Consider the following 20,133-nt stretch of genomic DNA (forward strand, 5'->3'; position numbering starts at 1 on the left):
ACAATGTTTACAGCTCCTGTTCAAATAATGAATTTCAAATGCTGCTCTTTACCATATGAGAACAAATCGTTTGGTTGATTGAAGAATCTGTGATGAAAAAAAGTTTGATCAGTGTTTCTGTTTTGCTGCATTTGCCTGACGTTGAAAAGAAAGCTTCAGAAGGCGTAAATGTCGTGGTTCACATAATGCAGGAGAAAAAAGAGAGTGGTGATTTTGAGAGGTGGGAGGTGATGGGATGTAATGAATCGATGGAGTTAAGTAATGCATTAAAATACGAGATTATTTTGCTTGTAAGCCAGCAAGCTTCCACTCGCGTGGTACGAAATGGCGCCGAGGCTTCCAATTGTGGTTACAGATATGTAAAACGGTGCATCAAATCCATTTTTTTGTGAAATGTTTAAAGAGCGACAGAGCGGCTGTTAGAACAATGAAGCTGTAGGCGGCTCGAGTGGGCGGCCTGTTGAAGAGATGCTGAGTGTTAGATCCACTCATCTCGTCCATCTATCCATTTCTTCATCTCTCTGTCAATCAGACACCCACTCACCAACCTCATATTCTGCTCTATGAAAGTGTAGATACCTCTACAGCTGAAACAAGAGCAACAAATACCATAATGATTGTTGTAATAATAATAACAACAACAATAACAATAATAATAATAATGACGTTCAAATTGAAAAATCTAATCCAATCAAAGATTTGTAGAATCGTGACACCCCGAATCGTGACATTCAGATTTAATATGATCTCATACCTAATTTATCTAATAATTCAAGTTCAGAAAATCTAATTCTAAGATGCTACTGGGACTAGAATCGAAAAGACTGCAGCTTTGGAGCTAAAATGAGAACATCCCATGAAGAATAAAGCAATGTTTGTGATCTTCTTTGAATATCTGACAGGTACACGTAACTGTTTTAGTTTAAGTTGTTGACAATAAGTCCCCACTTAATATCCTGCATAGTGATGCCGTGCTCATGATTATAGATCATGTGGAAAAAAAAAAAATTACATATAAAAAAACCATCTGTATTTGTACATAAACCTTCACTGGTTGTTGTTACCTACAGCCACTTTAATAGGTACAGTGGGCGATTATAAAAGTTTTACGTCCTGACCAAAATATGACTGGAAAAATGTGTTTTAATATCAGTTTTTTTAGATCCTGAAAAAGGTGCAGCCTGTCCGCACTGGTCAGAGATATCACAGGTAGCATGCACATTTTTTTTTAGTGAAAAATCATTGAAGAAGATCATGAGGAAAGAGGCGGCTCCCCATAGGCACATTAACAAATAGATCATAAGCACTGCATGCTGGCGAGTTCGACAGGATTTTCAAGTCTATCACGTGAAATATTGATATTGAATTCACCACGATTAATTTATTATTAAATGCTTTGAATGCCAACAAACAATAATAGCGTATATTGTCCCATCACTACAGTGGCACCTACTACGTCTGACATATGTTACTCTCATTTTGAAACCAGGTATGGTCATTCTCCTCTCATCTCTGACATCAACATGCCATTTTATTTTATTTTTTTTGCAAGAGAACTGCTGCTCACTCAAGTATGTTCTCAGTGAACCCCGCGTGTGAAAATCCCTGTAGATCAGGAGTCCTAAAATACTCAGACCAGCCTGTCTGGCACCATTTAAAAACAAAAAAAACAAGCCATGATCCAAGTCCTTTAAATCACCATGCTTATATGCCAGAATGCATTGGCTTGCTGCCATGTAATTGGCTGATTAGATTACATGGCAACTGCCTTAACAAGCAGTTGAACAGGTGTGCCTAATAAAGTGGACAGTGAATACACCAGAACGTCTGGATTTATTTGATGTAGTCTGGATTCTGTTAGAAAACGCAAATGAAGAGGAGTTGGTGGTGATGGAGGAGGGGAGAGTGTGGGAGGGCCGCCGTGTCAGAAGACAAAGGGCTCCGAGCATGAGAGGAAGTGCCGGATAGATAGTGGACGATGACGATGATGATGATGGAGGAGGAGGAATCAGCATCTCTCGTGTGTTTACTCATGTAGATTCTGTGATGCAAAGGAGGAGGATGCTTTTATTTGGGGATATGAAGCTGGAGCTGCTTGAGTGGTTGTGTTATGTGTGTTTCAATGCCACGGATAGTTGAAGCTAACAGTTTTGTCAAATGAGACACAGTTTTTTTTTTCATCTTTTACTCAGGGAGTCTCTTTGGTTTAGGTTACCGTTCAGATCAAAGCTGGTGTCCCCTTGAAGATGATGTTGGATGTGATGTGCGGGTTTTTCACACTGTGTGATCAGAGAGATTTTTATCCTAGTGGCTCACTCACTCACTCACTCACACACACATAACCTTAGCTCCCATTGAAATTGTAATAATGATGTAATCTCTAGACAGCACCTCCAGGTCTATGGTTTCCCTTTTATCTGCATTTCCCCTCGTAAGCAAATTGAAAGTCTCTTACATCATTACTCAAACATGTTTTCACCTTTAGCAGAGCTTAAGGGCCCGTTTTAGAAAATCTGCAGTGGTTTACTATCATTTTGATTTTTTGGTTATGCGGAACCAGCAATTATTGGAGCACCAAACCTTTTTTTTATGCATTTTTGCATATACAACCAATACACGTCTTTGGGTAAAGGATGATCTCTCTGGGATGTTCTTTGCTGCCACTTATCTTCGCCGTTGTTATCTTCTGCTTGTGTTTGGTCACTTTATTAGAACTTTTATGTCCTTTCCTTTGTCCCCCCCGTTCCTTCCGTCACTGTTTCTGTGGTTGTATAAATGTTTTCTATTTTGGAATAAAACATCTTTATTTCTGGTGTGTTTTTTGTGGCCGTGTTACAGGGCCACGTGCAGGCCGGGCATAATAGACTATAGTGTTAGGAGTCGTTCTTGTGTGAATCAAGACATTTCTTTAAATTATGAAAAAAACAACTTTTGAGAACAAAAAAAGATAGAAAGTTCTGTTTCTGTGTGGATAAGGCCTAAGATCAGTAAATTTGATCAAATACAAACTCTAGTAAAATGCCCTCGAGAAGGTGTCACTCACCTTTAACACCTAATCCTTCAAATGTTCGTCTGGAGTTTTGTTTTGGTTATTTTAAGGGCAGAAAATGTCCTGTGAGTAAGTGCTTTTGCCCATTTTTTTTCCGAATAACGTTCAATATCTGCCAGTTATTTACAATTTACTGAACATTAAAATAGTAATTAACAATTTGAAATAAGGGAAAACAAAACGTTTTATTTAAAAAAAGAAAACATGTACGTGAACACCAGATTTTGCATGTTCAATTTGACATTTAAACGGCACAAAACATGTTTAAAATAACATTTGTTTGAGTTTTTGTCTCAATGTCCAAAAACAGGCCAAAAAATAGAAACTATGTACACGCAGTTTTTTCAACTCTCTCCTCTCTGGTGACAAAGACGCTTATTCGCCGGCTTCTTGCAACGGCGCGAGTGAAATTACCGTAATAACCACATGTTGCACAACTTCTCAGCTTTCAGAAACTGTTGCCGTTTTTCCGAAAGCACAAACCGTGGCATAACTACGGTGATGCAAACGTATTGTCTGCGATCGGTGTTAAAAAGTTAAAAGTCTGATTTTAGTCAGACTAAGCTTTAATTCAATTTCCGTAATTGTCATGTTTAAAGTTAGTCCAAGTAAAATCGATCGTTTAAGTTCAGTTGAAGGAACATGCATGAAACAACATGAACAGCCTGTGTCTGGAAAGCAGAAAGCTGTAGATTCTGTAGCATTTTTTTCCGCCTGTTGGCCCACTGAGTTATTTATTTCCACGAGACTCCTCCCCACACCACCTGAGACTTTCATCCTGGCCTCAGGGCTGAGATGAAACAGCAGGCCCACCTTTCCACACAGCATGAGGACCAGCCCCTCGAGTGTAAATGGGTCTGCGTTGACGTTTGCAAAGTCCCCAGATTTTAATTAACTCCTTCAAGGGGGGAGCGTGGCAGCAGAATTGCAGCCTTGGAGCTGATTTCAATGGGAGATTTCTTTTCTTTTCCTGCGCTTCCACACTCCTCATAGGAACACAGGGAATAATCGACATGTTCAGGCGCAAAGAACCGTAATTAGAATGCCACCACTTTTTGTAACGTTTTTTATTTTCCCCTCACATGTTTTCTTCTTTTCATATTTGACAAAGTTCACTTGGTTGCCCACGCAGCAGTTAGCGCACTGTGAATTTCAAGATCATTTTGTATGTCATTCGTTTAGAGTTCTGACTTTTTCTGCTGGAGAAAAAATCAGCCCCCACTTCTCGGGCTGCAAAACCATATTGTTGTCATCTCCACCTAATGCCTAATATTTGGTGGCGCACTTAGCGAGTCAAACCCAGATTAGGCTTGGCTTACTGTGAGAGATCAATTACAGTGTGTGTGTGTGTGTGTGTGTGTGTGTGTGTGTGTGTGTGTGTGTGTGTGTGTGTGTGTGTGTGTGTGTGTGTGTGTGTGTGTGTGTGTGTGTGTGTGTGTGTGTGTGTGTGTGTGTGTGTGTGTGTAATAGTGTTAGATGGGGTTTGAGGTAATTGATTTGGGCAGAGGAGGAGGCATCTGAAGACGGATACGGGGAAGTGGAAATGGAGAGAAGCAGCAAGATGGTCCGACAGACAGACAGACAGACGGGCAGAAGATGTGAAGAAACACAGGAGTCAGAGTGGATAGAAGAGGCACAAAGAGATCAATAGAGATACAGAAGCACCGGGGGGACAGAGGGAGAGACAAGTACAGACATGTTGATAGATAAAGAGACAGCGAGGTTTAGATGGATTCTCTGTGTTTCTCTCTGTGACCTTGTGTTGAATCTGCCTCCGGTGATGTCCTCAGAGCAAACAAAGACTGTCGAGCAGATGCACCAAGTGTTTTTTTTCTACTAATATTTTCCATCTGGCTCTGCAGTGCTGGTCAGAGCTGAGTAACATGATGTAGAGCAAACAGTCCATACTGTGACTTTTAACCCTTTAACACCTGAGCCTCAAAATGTCCGTTTTGACTTTTTTTTTCCTGTGTGTAAGTGCTTTTGCCCATTTTTCTGGCAGTTATTTACAATTTATTGCCATGTTAAAATAGTGTATTAACAATTTTAAATGAAGAAAAATGTTTTTATTGAGAACAAAAGCACTGCAGTTGTACACGAACACCAGACGACCAGTATAAAACGTATGTAAAATAAAAATAGTTTGAGTTTTTGTCTCAGTGTCCAAAAACAGGCCAACAACTACAAAATATGTACAGGTGTTTTTCCAAATCTCTCCTCTCTGCTGACAAAGATGCTGGTTCACAGGCTTCCTGCAGCAATTGAAATTACCGTAATAACCACATGTTCACTTTGATTTTAGCTTTCAGAAAACGTTGGGTTTTCCAATATAATGGTCTCATAATGCAATGCAAAGTCAGTCAAACGCGTGTCTATATACGCTGTGTCTTTATTTTGAGGGGAAGTTGATGTATGTAAATACCTTCTGCAGCTTTGATGTCAGGTTGGGGCCTCCTGTATTACAGATGTTTTTAATTGCCTAGATTTTCTTTCTGTTTTGCATTTATTTCTTTTTTTTGCAGTTGGAAACATTTGGATGAGAAACCCTGTAGCTGTCGGTATAGGGAAAGGACTTATAGTTTACTATAGTATTCCAAAGTGTTAAACATTAACGTTCTTGATCAGTCGTTGACGTCAGTTAGAGGGAAATTGTTCCCAACATCTTAAAGGAGGACTTGCATGTTTTGTTTCTAAGTCACATGAACATGGATCATGAAAATGTCATTTTTGTTTTTCCCTAGTTTCTTACACCTTCTGGAATTCTACAATGAATTGCACAATCACAAAATTGACAAACGGCTTACAAATGTACTTTTTTTGGGGCAGACCAAGGTGTGTTTTGACGGCGTTGCTCTGTCTGAGTGGCAGAGGCAGCAGCTGCCAGTGTTTTCATCTGAATAATTGAACAATCACTCAGCGATCTGTGGCCGTCGTACCCAAACTTTAGCTTTCAGCTTTCCATTTCCTGCAGGACAGGACTATTTGTTTGGTATCAAAACATGGGACATTTTGTGATGTTTCCTTTTTGTTGTTAAATTGCGCTCTGAAATATTCATGGTTTGATTTAAGGCTTGGAGCCGTATCCAGAGTGTACAAATCTCTTTATTATTCTATTTTCTCCTCTATGGTGCTGCTGTTTCTGTAGATGTTTCTCCACGTCTGACCTCAGTATGTAGGCTGTAAAAGTGACCCGTTGTTTGGAGCTCAGTGTGGAACAGCTCGCAAAAACACTCCCACTTTGTGCATTGAAAAAGCTAATTTGCATACCTGTGTTGATTATTCACTCTGGTGAGGGCGTGTGAGGGAGTGCATCAACAGTATCATAACAGTATGTCATGTAGTCAAGTATTTTCAGCTGAAGGACGAACAACAACGTCTTGAGGACGATGGTCATCCTTCACAACTAAAAAACTTTCCAAAACTAAAAAACTTTTGTACAGTTTCACATTGATTATGAAAATATTCACCACCCTTTATCTAATCCATGGCTACTTTATCTAATGTGTTTTTTAAATCGCAGTTACACTGGACCGCAGAGGTTGTTTCTTCGCATCAAGTAGCAATTTTATTTATATGTGCATTTGCTTTGCCCTTGGTCAACAACTTTGTTCTGTATGTTTAACATTCAAATGAAATCTGATATGGTTAGGGTGCAGTGGTATTTTTTGTTGAAATTGAGTGCTGAATGTTTTTTAGTGTCTAGTGGATCAGCTGAAAGACCCGCTTTTCTTTATCACACACACACTTACCGTATTTACCAGGTCACACAAGCCAAAGTGTTCATCCATAAGTAATATAGTATATCAAAACGTTGGTAGAATTATAAAGATTAAGCTCTCTGAATAAGGCAAGGTGATAGATCCTCAAAGAGATAGAGGTAGATCCTCTTCTAAAGAATGCAGAAGAGCCATTCTGACACCAAGGAGTTATATTTAAAACCAAAAAAGAAAAGATCTCCAATCACAATTCATTAGTTGTTTGCTTATTTAGAAAAGCTGCCTTTTCCACAGTTTCTTGATGTATTGAGGTGTGTATGTGTGTGTCTCAGTGGATTCCCCCTACACAGTGGCTCCCTAGTGGCTTTTGTAGCTAATGTGTTGTATTTCTCTCTGTGTATCTGTCCATCTCTGTCTTTATGACTGTCTGTCCTTGGCTTTGGTTGTTTGTGCTCAAATTGTCGTCTTTTTTTCTTTCCACTCTCCTGCATTTTTATTTTCTTTGGTGTGAGCTGTTTCCATGTGTGTCCTTTGACTGTCTTCACTCTGCATTTTCCACCGCTTCCTGCCTGTTTTTGAATGTCTGCTTTAAATGTTCACACGTCCTTGTCCATTTATGTCTGTGCATGTGTCTCTTTCTTTGTGTCCGTCCTTGTCTTTGTCTCGTCCCCCCCCCTCGTCGCTGTCTCCATAATGTCCCCTCCTCCAGCCTTTGTGACTTTGCTGAACGGGGACCAGGCTCAGGATGCCATCCGCTCCCTCCATCACAGCACTGTCCGGGGACGCTTGATCAACGTCACTCTGCAGCCCACAGACTCTCTGCTCTGCCTCACCAACCTGCCCCACACCTTCACGTCCCAGCAGTTTGAGGAGCTGGTGCGCGCCTACGGAAACATCGAGCGCTCCTTCCTGGTGTACAGCGAACTCACGGGCCACTCCAAAGGATATGGGTTTGTTGAGTACATGAAGAAGGACTCTGCTTCTCGGGCCCGCTCTGAGCTGCTGGGCCGACCACTGGTACGTTAATGTGCAGTTGTTTACGTGGTTTAGGACTGAGAGATAAAAACATAACAATAATTATTGCCCTGTACAACTGGCCACTTGATTTATTTCACAGGACACAAATTCAGACCAGCTCGTCTGGCACCAACAACCATGCTACATTCACTGAAGTCACTAAAATCACCTTTGTTCACTACACTGATATTAGGATTACACTTCCCCTGCTCATTTTGGCCATGTCTACATTCTGATATTGCTGATTAGATATTTGTTTGAGTAGTTGAGCAGGTGTTCCTAATATAGTGGCCAGTGAGTGTAGTTTTCCTTATTTCCCTTTCTTTAAATTCAGTAAAATTGTATTATACTACAAACATGAACACATTTTTCCTGTCTTATGTCTGGGTAGTGATGTGAAACTATAGGATATTATTGCTATGCATGAAAAAAAAACCCACGATAAGTCAATCGTGGTGAATTTATTTTATTCTGTCCCTTTATTCTGACCACCTGTTAAAGTTTAAGAATCTAAAACAAAAATAATATTAAATCATATTTTATCAGTCATTGCAATAATATCGTGCATCGCAATTATCTTGGTCGGGATAATCATGATGGGAAACGTTTATATTGTCACATTACGCCTATGTGTGATTATTGCATGTTGTAATAAAGCTGCAGTAAGACTACAAATATGTTGATTAATGAGGTCTTCTGTCTTCTGGCTATAATTGTTCTGCTGCACACACAGGTTGTTATTTTTTTTATTTATTTTGTCCCCAAAAAACTAAAACCAGCCACAGTTTTGATTGTAAATCAGTACAGTTATTGTGTCTGCAAGTTGAGATTGTTTTCGATTTATTGCCAAAGTATAAAATGGGGAGAAAAAAAATCTGTGCAAACACAAAACAATCTGTGAAGGATAAAAGTACAAGTGCAGGGCTTAAGATTATGTTATAGCAAATAAAGGTGTATCTGGGACTCGTATTAAAACAGTTAAATGAGTGTTTGTCATGTATTGTGAGTGAATTGATCATGCACCACACAAATCCACAGGGCGATCGCTCGCTGATGGTGCAGTGGATGGACGTCAACCAGCTGAGCCAGGAGGAGAACCTGCACTCCAGGTGTCTGTGTGTGGACCGACTGCCACTGGACCTCTGTGACTCTGAAGAACTGAGCCAGCTCTTCTCAGAAACCTACAAACCGGTCTTCTGCCAGGTGGGTTTCCTCTTACTGTGTGTGTGTGTGCGTGCGAGTGCGACAGCTTCTCCTTCATTTTTATTAATGGGTAGCTTTGTGTGTCAAGGTATGCTATGAAATGCGATATGACAGTCAAGTTGGCAAGTGTAACAACAGCCTAACAAAATATGTGACAGGGCCTTTAGTTTTCATGTCGCACTGGGCAGGAGCAGAGCTGCGGGATGTATGTAGTTAGGTGGTAATGGCTCATTGAACATGAGACCAAGCTCCGGAATCACACTCCCAGTGTCTCGTAGCGCGACAGAAGCTCACACCATCGTCACTTCATCATATATTCAGTATGATTGAACGCCACCAGGTAAGAGGTGCTGTTGCAAAAATTCAGGGGCCAGCGTCCCTGTTGGCCCACCTGGTGGTATCACTTAGCAACTGTTTCCATGGTGAGGTGTGGCTGCCACAACACCGACCCCACCCTCCCACCTCCATCCACTTGCTGGGTTCAGCTTTGCGATTCTCTATAACCACTCTGCTCCGTTACATCCACTCCACCCTCAAATGTCTATTCAGACTGCGCTCGCTGAGTATTTTGTCGTCTATTGCATTTCCAGTTTTGGCTCCACCTCTCTTGCCCCACTCCCTCGTATAAATCAATACACCCACCATCCTCCTGCTCCCATGATGCTTTGTGGGTGTTAAGCTCATGTTGCTTCACTGTTGCAGAGCCAGCAGGCTTTGACCTATGGTTCAGTGTGGGTTCCTTTGTACAGCCGGGAATGTGCGTGTGTGTAACTGCGCCTCGCCACATTATTTCCTGTAAAACAGAGCTTATGAAACTCTTCACGGTAGATGAGAGAATAATAGTCTGAACCAAATTTCATGACCAGTCCATCCAGCGCTGCTAAGACAACGGTATTGTTTGATACACCGACATTGCTTTCACTGAAGCTACAGTACACTGACACCACGGAGAAAATCTAGTTTACGCGACAAGATTTTCAGTCCGATATTCCTCTCGTCGATGGGTTTTGGAAATTGTGGCTAATAGCCCTGAACTGGCAGCCGCCGAGTGTGAAATCCCCCAAAGACGAGGCCCACAGAGGCTCGGCGCTGTATTGCAGACTCAAAATCTAATTTGCAGCGCGCTGGAATTTGATCCAAGCTGACAACAAATCACGCCAACCCAGCCAATTAGCGACCAGGACAGGGGTGATGGTGGGTGAAACACCGAAGAGGAATACAGAAAACGGTGGTTCATCAGAGAGAGAAGGGGGAAAAGGAAAAATTTAAATACATCTAAAAATGTGACGGCGAAACGTAGACACCTCTGTAATTTTCAAGCTTGATAAACCATCCCACTGAAGCTCTGTTACAGTCCTCCTCCACACGACGTCCTTGTAATTGTGTAGTAGTCCGTACAGTTTTTTTCTTTTTTATCAAACAGAACAGGGTTCTGGGAAACAAACACAATCATGTTGAATGTTTGGATTGTACGTGAGCCTACATTAAAGGCTGAAACTCGCGGCTCTTCTTGGAAAAACAAAGTGCAGTGTGTGACCACCTGTGGATGCTGTGAAATGAGAATAATTCCCAGTTTTATAAGAGTATGTTTTGTAGTGTGGGAAAGTCATGTCCTGTGAACTGAAGCCCGCCCCATACGAGAGGATAATTGGTCCAGATTTCTGTCCAGATCTGGCCCTTCTGACAATCGTAGGTCCGATTTTAGGCTAATTTGAACAGATTATCTGGCCCCATCATCCCGTAGTGTGAGGGATTAACAGACGCGATCAGAATCAGAATACTTTATTAATCCCCGGGGGGGAAATTGTTTTTGTTCCAGATGCTCCGTGCAAGAAATAAAAATACAGCAGTGGAAACAAGGCATAAGATATGGATATAAAAACAGTCAATGAAATGAAATATTAGATAAAAGATAATAATACAATAATAAATCAGAATCAGAATCAGAAGAGCTTTCGTTTATAAAATGCTCATGATACCAACATAAAAAATAAAAAAAAATACACAAAAAATAACTTAGTCTTAAATCATGACTCAATGTATTTGACTAATCCACTCTTACGTAAACGCACTTCTCTCTGTGTACATATGTAAAACTCAGCCCTCTTGGCCCTGTTCCCTCTCTTCAGAGTGCTCTCAACCCGTGGCCTTGGCCCTGAGCGCTATTATTCTGCTGCCCACGAAAGGGCCCTCAGGCAGCACTTTAGTTTGAGTCAGCCAGGAGAGATGGAGGTAGGAGAGAGCAAAGAATGTCAGCAATACCAGAGGGAGGAACAGCAGGATGGAGACAGAAAGGTGGAATGGTAAGAGGGGAGGATGGAGCTGAGAATGCCAAACCTATTAGAGAGAGGAGGGCGGGAAGAAGAAGGCTGACAGCATCAGGCCTAATAGAGGGATGTAGGGAGACGGAGAGTGATGGAGAGCTGAGGTGAAGTGGTGGAGAGGCGTAGAGTGCCAATCACAGTGCAGACATTGTTGGCATCTTCACAGCCGTTAATGTGATGATGACAAGAGGCATAATCACATCCACTCAGTGCGTTTACATGCATGTTAAAATAATGTCCTGTAAACACGTCAATCGAGCTAGTCTGAGTCGGACTAACGTACCTGGATTATGTGATTCATAGTCTGATTACGGCTGCACATATATGCTTAGTCAGATTGGAGTCGGACTTGGCGTTCTGTGCATGCACCAAAATTCCCTCCTCGGTCTTTGCCCCGGAAGTAGAAGGAGACGACGTATAAACTGAAGCACTGTTGCCAGAGAAGAACCAACAACATGATGGCGTTGGCGAGAGTGAAAGCTACGAAGAGATGAGATTTATGTTTGTTTTTCTGTGAGGTCAAGGTCAACAGGAAACTGATTCAATATGCACTAGCTTACAGAGGGATACGGCGCCACCTACGGAAGCGGAGTCGGACATGCACGGCCATTGAATCGATTTTCCCTCCACATGGCAAGTTGTCCAATTGCTTAACTCAGTCGGACTACGGCCTTAGCTCGATTAACCTGTCCATGTAAACGTACTGACTGTCTTTACAGATGGACAGACACATTGTCTCGTTGTGTAGTTAGTTAATCAATAAAGCTGTTCATATCATGTGGACGTAAAGCACACATAGAGAAGATGAGACCCTTCACACGCGTCAGTTTTGTGTTATTATTCTGCACGTTATCTACGTTAGAGGCCAGCAGATCAAAAACATGATGTGCTGTGCATGCCGAGGAGGGGAGACTAAAAACCTCAGGCGTATAATATCTGCAGACAATTAAATGGGGACAGCTATAATAGAAATTGATGAAAAGAGGTTTCAACCAATCTATCAGCATTTTTTGTGAATGGAAATAATAGATTCTGACCTTTTGTCAAAAAAACACACACTCATTTGCATTGTTTCAATCAGGAATGTCAAGTAATTACGGATTGAATGTGAAATATGACGTTTAACTCCCAATACTCGGCATCATCATTTCTCATTATTACACAGCTAATTAAAGTTTTACCAAGTACAATCGGGAGGTGCTTGACACGCTTATTACCGCTGAGATTAAACTGCTCCAAAGTTTTATTCAAAGACCTGTTAAGATGGTTGTTATTTTTAGAAATACCTTTCTGTTCAGATAAAGCTGATGAAAAACCGCCCAACATTTGTTTTTTGGGGCGACTTTGAATTCCGATGTTATTTCTTCTTGGATCACCTAATCCTAAAACTAAGAAATCATATTTTTATCAACACATGCACACACCGACCATCTGCCTCCTTCATAAACATCCACAGAGCTGAAGTTGTCAGTCAGTGTGATCGTGCATGTTCCTCTCTTCACAGACAGCCCTGACAGGGCTCATGACCTCATCACTTTCGTGCAAAACAACTTGCGTAACAATTTAAACTGCGTTTCTCCCACACACACAAACTGACAGGGGTGTTCCTCTGAGTCTTAGTCCTGTCAGTGACTCTCTCAGCATCTCTTGGCTGGACAGTGGGCACCACAACTCAAGAGCTGTCAGGCACACTGACATACTGATAGCGACGATAGCATTTTAACCTCATGCATTCTCCACACACGTATGGGGAAAATAAAGGCATTTTTTCAATTTTAGTTTTGTCTGTACAGCAGTAAAACATGCTCAAAACATTGACCTGAGACCCAGGAGCGGACAAATGTATAATAGTTGCTATTGTCAGGTGGTCACAAACTGTTCACCCACTCTACTTATGTTAAATTAGTTTTTATGTCAGGTTGTCATATTGCTGTGTCACTGCTGTTAATGATATAACAGTCAGGTTATTTCTTGAGTTCCACTTATGTGGGGAAAATTACCTCAATTTGGAAAAACATGACATTAATCAGAATAATCACACGGGATCACTGTCGTTATTTGAACTATGCGTTATGATTACTTAGTGAACTTTAAAGCCCATATTTTATCCATTACATTCAGTTAAAGTCTGGACTGAACTCATGTTTTGTGCAAATTAGGTTAATGTTAAATATCAAAGTTGATTTAACTTTGGAGATGTAATAATATCAAAAATGTCAAGATACAATAATGTCACTTTTAGGGGTGGGAATCACAGGGTGCCTCGCGATATGATACGCGATACATGGTCCACGATACCAATAATATCACGATACAACAATTCTGTGATAATCAATATATTGAAATAAGACAACCAAATAGAGATGCGTCATGATGTCTGTCTAACTGAAGGAAACAAAATGTCAGTGAAAAGTTAAAAGGGCAGGATTTCTCACATGTATTCACAAGATAGAGAACAAAGTGCATAAATTCTATGTATTGAACGTGGATGGAGCATCTCTTATTGCAATATTTTGATAGTAGTATAGCTCTGAGTAGCTGATGTCTACCCATTTGATTTTAGTGAAAGTGGTTGGTTACTCAAGCGATCATTTAACCTAACCAGTAACCAACTGCTGTCTATGCGGTGAAATCATATTGTCTGATAACATGACAGATTCATGACTCTTCTTTTATTGCAGTATCAGGATATTGATAATACCATTACATCCTTTTATCATATCACAAGCTACAGGATGCCCCACTCTCTCTTGTAGGTCCTTCAGTGTAGGACATAGTAAGTAGAATTCAGGACTGTGGACATGGACGGCCTAGTTTCACCACTCCAGAGAATCCCAGACATAGTTTTCATCCAAGAAAATGAAACTGAACAAAGTTTACCCAACTGACTCATCAACTCTATAATCAGCTGCTTCAGTACACACTACAAACAAGCCATGAACACATAAATCATTCAAGCCACAGCAGCGGGAGATGTGATAGAGATGTCATCAACAGTAAAAGAAACAGTGAATACAGGAGGTTTTATAATAATGAAAGGTAAATACTGAGTTCCCCACTGTACTGGAGGCCTCACTATGACATGCCCAGAGATATTCACTGTTTACTGTAGATGTTAAGCTCATCCGCCTTGACGGGAAAAAGATGTCTGCGCTTCAAATATCAAACTGCACCACCAGGCAGTTTATTTATGCTGCACTGGGTTAATATCGTCTGCCATTCAAACATAAAGAGCCGTTGGGCAAAACATGACAAGAGAAGAATGAAAAAGTGACGCAGGTTTACTGCACTGTACAGGTGAGGAATTCATGCCGTCAGTTTTACTAAATCATACTTTTAGGACAAGGTAGACACGTACATAAGAGATGGTACATTCCCAGTTAAAGTTTTTCATTGTAATGAAACCTGTACTCAATTATTTTAACGCTTCAAACACTGCTGGATGAATATTTGTTATATCATTGGTAGTACTTTTAACTTTTTTATCCTCAAACCTGTAGTGTCATGGTTCCTTTATGGTTGCTATTATCCTGGATGTGAACACAAGGGAGAGAGAGAGAGAGAGAGAGAGAACAAAAACAGCTGCCATATGCACGGGTCATGTACCGTACGCAGATAAATTTGCATAATTGTCGGTGCACATCTGAGTAATGATTGAACATTTTTATATAGCATGAGTGTAGTCGGAGTAAAGATGTGGGTACACAGACGCTCACTTAGCCTTTGCGTCATTACTCTCACACGCACTCACACAGTTGATGACCGCGTCGATGTCATTTGCATGCAATTCAATTTAATGTATGTTTTACAGTGTGTCACAGTTTACCCACACCACTCCTATTTGTTAGTTATTTTACCAAAAATTGATCATCATGGTTTTATTTGTTATTTTCTTTTCTGTCTGTTCTGGCTCATATCCTCCATTAGCCTCCCTCCGCCTTTCCACTTGTCAATCAGTCTCCGAGGTTTTCCCTCTTCCATCCATCCATCCATCCATCCATCCATCCAGGGGAAAAGTGGTTTGTGTCGTTTCCATATGGGTTGCTTGATGTATGCTGATGATAATAACCTATCGACCTACTCCTCCACACATGCATCCATCCATCCCTCTGTTCAGACCGGAGGGAACATCAGATGAATGAGAGGAAGGGAGGAGAAAAGTGGAGGGGCTACTTGATTGAACACTGATGGTAACAGGCGTCAGCACTCAGGGTTGAGATGGTGCAAATGCATTTGTCTCCCATTGATTTTCTAATCTAACTTTTACAGAAAAAGTGTCGGATATGATTATGTAGCTTATTGTGTGATTATATGGTCGTTTTTTTAAAATGGAATTGCAATCTCTGTGGGCCTTATAAATGTGTGTTTCCATAATTGGCTCACACTGTGTGCTCAAGAGCTGGACTGCATTATATACTTACAGTAGCTGGGACTTAGTTTTCCTTTTGAAAAGTGAAGCTCATCAAGAAGGAAAAATAACTTTGTTTTAATTTAACTATGAGTATGAGCAGTTAATTGTCTCAACCACTACTTTTAGATACTCTTCCAGAGAGCCTGATATCGATTTTGGAAATTATTTTCCCATTCAGAGGGGAAAAAAGACGATAATGCGCGTGGACACCAGTGTGACTGACAGCTACTGTTGTCAAATTGGTGCCTGGTTTTGCAAACTTGAGGTAATATCACTTTTCACTTTGCCAGTTTGATTGTTTACACTCATTGCTTTTGCCTGTGCTCTCATTGGTTGACGTCACTGTCTGTGAACCTGTGGGCAGTGGCGGAGCTAGACTTTTGTCTATGGGGTGGCCAAGGCTATTTCAGGGGGTCTACTGACTGACTAGCTTGCATGAATCAGCTAGCTGGCTCATTGTCTTCTAGTTTCATTCCTCTAAAATCATTGGAGGAACACGTAAATTTAAGCGGCAACCCAAATTAAATGTAGGCGTGGTGAATACTTCACCAATTTGCATTTAGCTTTGTATTGCTAGAATATTCCCCTATTCAGTTTACATCAGTTTCCCCTGAGTCGAGGAATATCCTCATTCTTTTTTTTGTTAGGTGCCCACCAGTGACACTTGGTCCGAAGCTTGACACTGCAACACTAATTCTGCACTTTATAGACCCACTCGTAGGGGGACGGGACCTCATTCCCAGAATGTAATCAGTGTCCGCCATCTTTGCTAACAGTTACGCTAATAGGACCAAGTGTGAGGTTGGTAAAACACATTTTTTCAAAAATGCTACCCCTATACTAGTAATACAAAGCTAAATGCAAATCGGTGAAGTATTCCTTTAAGTTTTTGCTGTAGCTATGGCAGTTGTAGAATCCCTCTTGTTGGTTGGTGTGATTAACTGTTTACTTCTGTTGGACTTTTATTTCACTGCACATGGCCTGGAGCTTTTGAGACATTTTGAGAACAAGGGAAAATCGATTTGTGTGCTTTGTTTTTCCTCTGGTTAAAATCTAAATATATTTCAACTGGTGACGTGATTGTAAAAATGCTTAATTCATTTATATCATTGTGTGTCCTTTTGAGGTTCAAAAACACAACTATCTAAAATATTAGACAGAAAATACACTTTCATTTGATTTTTAAACCACGTAAACCACCTCACGTGATCTGAGTTGAATGTTCTTTTACACACTTATGAGTTTCTCCTTCCTCTGTGCTGTGAGGTTTTCAGGTTTCCACTGTGTGCACAGGGAAAGTGATGAATGCAAAAATAGCGTTAGAGTGTCAAACTCCTCAAGTACAACATTCTGTGAGGCACAAACGCTCAAGTGAAGCCAAACACATTTCTGTGTGAGAAACACGTCGAACTGTCTCAGACAGTGAACACGAAAAAGCCGACTTCCCGGTGTGTTCTTCCAAAAAAATTGGAATGATAAATGGTGTGCGTTTATGTCCATTAAATATCCATTCACACTCTGCTGTGTCTTGCCCAGGGACACATTCGTATGTAGACAGGAATCAAACCCTCGACTTTCCAGTTGAAAGAGACTCACTCTACCACTGAGGTGTAGTGTATTTTAGCCAAAAGCTTTTAGCTTTTAGGTTTTAGCTGTTGTGATTATTCCGTATCGTCCATTAGCTTTAAGGTATTATCCTGCCTGCATTATTTAGTCGCTTTGGAAGTGACTGGGCTTTCTCGACAGAGAGGTAAATCTTCAGGAGTAATTTTAACGGTCAGCAGTTCTTAGGCCATCAGAGATCCATTTATTGACCAGTAACCATAAAGAAAATGTGATGTGATGTTGTTCCGTCAACTTTCCATGCTGGAAAAAGGCCAAGCCTTTCATTGATAAAGCCATTAAGTTGAAAGTAGGACATTATTTGGCTTAGATCAGTTCCTGTAGTCGTTGATAAAGAAAATTTATAATCCACCTTTAATGTCAGAAAGAGCCGAGTCAGATTTCTATCTTTGATCATCTGTGACTTTGGGTTTGATGCTGCTTTTGTCGTCTTACACCTTCCCCATGGTAACTGTGTTTGTCTTTTGAATCCAATCATATGAAGTAATCGACCAACCAGCTCTCTGGATAAATAATACTCTTAGATGTGCAATAAACGTGGCGCAAAAATAGAAGACAAGCTGTTTGCAGGGACTCCCTTCGCGCAAATGGCCTAATGGTTTATTAAAACGGAAATAAATGAAAGTGTTTGCCGGCATTTTATCTTCTCTGATGAGGGAAATGAAACCTCTATTTAGCAGCATGCAGCTCATGTAAGATAATTACAATTATCTTTGAGTAGCTACATTTCCTCTTGTGCACTGAAGGAAGAACCCAGTCTTAAACACATTGCCTCCATTAAAACAGCCCTTGGCATTAATGCCTCTAGGGTTTTTGTTTTTGTTTTTTTTTCTCCTGCAAGTAACCAGTGAAATCTGAAAAAGAGATCATGAACGTCAGACACTAGGTTTTTGTGTCAGTTGATGAGTAAAGCCACGTGAGTCACAACAGCCACATGAAGCAGATATCCTTTATTTTTTTCTTACATTAGCTCCATTTGTTCCTGGTGTGTTTGGTGTTGGACATAAACCCATTTCCCCACATCCTGTATCACAGTTTGGTCAGATCAATCATTCCTCATCAGTGTCTGATTGTAAGTTTAACTTTGCTGTGTGCAAAATACTATCCAGCACCAAAAGATCATGCACGACATGGACAGGTTAAAGCTCAAATACTTGGATTATGGAAGGAAAATAAAATTCCTCAATGCTCTACATTGGGGGTCACCAACTGTATATTTGTTGAAGGGCCAGAATTTTTCTGACACACAGTTTTTGTGGGCCGGGCATTCAAATAAAATGAAATAAAAGTAACATTTTTGGCCCAGTATTTTTATTTTTGTTTTGATATTTAAATGTTCTTACAAATTTGAAGCCATTTTTTTTAGTTTGGAGCTTGTTTTTGAGACTGTAAAATAAAAAAACAAATGTTAAAGCAAGGACATGTGAAAGTTAGCATGTAAAAAGGTAAATGTTAATTAAAAATGAGTTTGGCAACTTTGTCCTAATTTTTGAATATAAACAAAGTCTGGGGGCCGGATTCGGCTTGTGGGCCGCCAGCTGACCTCCAGATTCAAACTTGCCAATCTTTTGCTGTGAGGCAGAGGAGGCAGTGCAAATAAAAGAGTTCCCCACCCCCCAAACAATAAGTGAAAATAACACTGAGGAGCAAAGAATAGGAAATAGAGATAGCGAGAGATTGATAAACAGGGGAGGCAGGTAGGATTTGAAAATCAACAAATGATAAAAGTTGAATTTCAGTCTGCCATATTTTGGCTTCACTGTGTTTGTCAGTGAAACTCTCATTTTTCCTTTTTAATTCTCTGAATTTGTATCAGCCCAGTTACGGCAAAGTGCAGAGCATCTAATTTTATCTCGTGAAGGAAGCCCACAGATCGTCGAGGAGCAGACGTGTACCACACTCACAAAGGGCCAAATGAAGCAGGATGATTGCCATACTGAAACACGGCATCATGCAGAGTGAGACGAGGCAAAACTCAAAGAGCGGCAAACGAGTGAACTTGTGGAAAAATTTTGTCGGCTTATGCCAAGAAAATAACGCTAAGAAACGGCAGAGGTTTGAATAAATAGCAAAATAATAGTACTGTTAAAAGAGGCTATTATGTAACATTGATCATTTTTAATGCAGGTCATGGCATGATTTAAAAAAAAGCATCCTCTGTTGAAATTGGATATAATTTTTGGATTTGTGCACGCCCATATTTCACAGGTAAACAGCAGTAGCTGACTTCCACATACTGTTACCGAAGCAGTCAGTAGCAGTGAGCAAAAGTGTGCGTAGGAATGGAATCGGCTGTTGCACAGAAGGCAATAAATGCTTCTCAGAATATACATGGAGCTGCTGCCCCAGCTGAGTCTTATGTGTAGTGAAAACTAACACGAAAGGAATAAACACTTTTAAATTTTATAAACAAGTGAATTCTGTGATCAGGTTTTAGGGAAGGTCAGAGGCTACCTCCACCCCAGAGATCTGGAGAGGGTAATCCATGTTTTTAATCACTGCGACTCGCTGTACTTTCATCGACCAGTCATTGATGTATCGTCTGCAGCTTGTGCTGCAGCACGCCGTCTGACTGGGAATCACAAACGTGATCACATAACGCCCGATATTGGCCTCACTCCGCTGGCTACCAGTTCTTTTAAGGATAGATTTTAAAATTCTATTGTTTGTTTGTTCATCATCAAATAAATCCTCATTAAATGGGCTAGCACCTGCAGCATCTGGCTGAACTGCTGTACCTACACACTCCAGTCAGAGAGCTTAGGTCGGCTCACCAGCTGCTTATGGAAA

At 40.7% G+C, this 20,133-nt stretch overlaps 1 protein-coding gene across 1 annotated transcript in view; it reads left to right on the plus strand.

Annotated features, from left to right (window-relative positions):
- raver2 (ribonucleoprotein, PTB-binding 2) overlaps positions 1-20,133 on the plus strand; it is a 59,849-nt gene that overhangs the window by 27,323 nt on the left and 12,393 nt on the right. Inside the window, exons 3-4 of the mRNA XM_044044480.1 lie at positions 7,475-7,782; positions 8,821-8,985. Of these exons, the coding sequence (XP_043900415.1) occupies positions 7,475-7,782; positions 8,821-8,985 (473 nt within the window). The remainder of the gene's footprint in view (positions 1-7,474; positions 7,783-8,820; positions 8,986-20,133) is intronic.

Source organism: Solea senegalensis, linkage group LG14 (assembly GCF_019176455.1).
Source record: "Solea senegalensis isolate Sse05_10M linkage group LG14, IFAPA_SoseM_1, whole genome shotgun sequence".
Taxonomy (NCBI): Eukaryota; Metazoa; Chordata; class Actinopteri; order Pleuronectiformes; family Soleidae; genus Solea; species Solea senegalensis.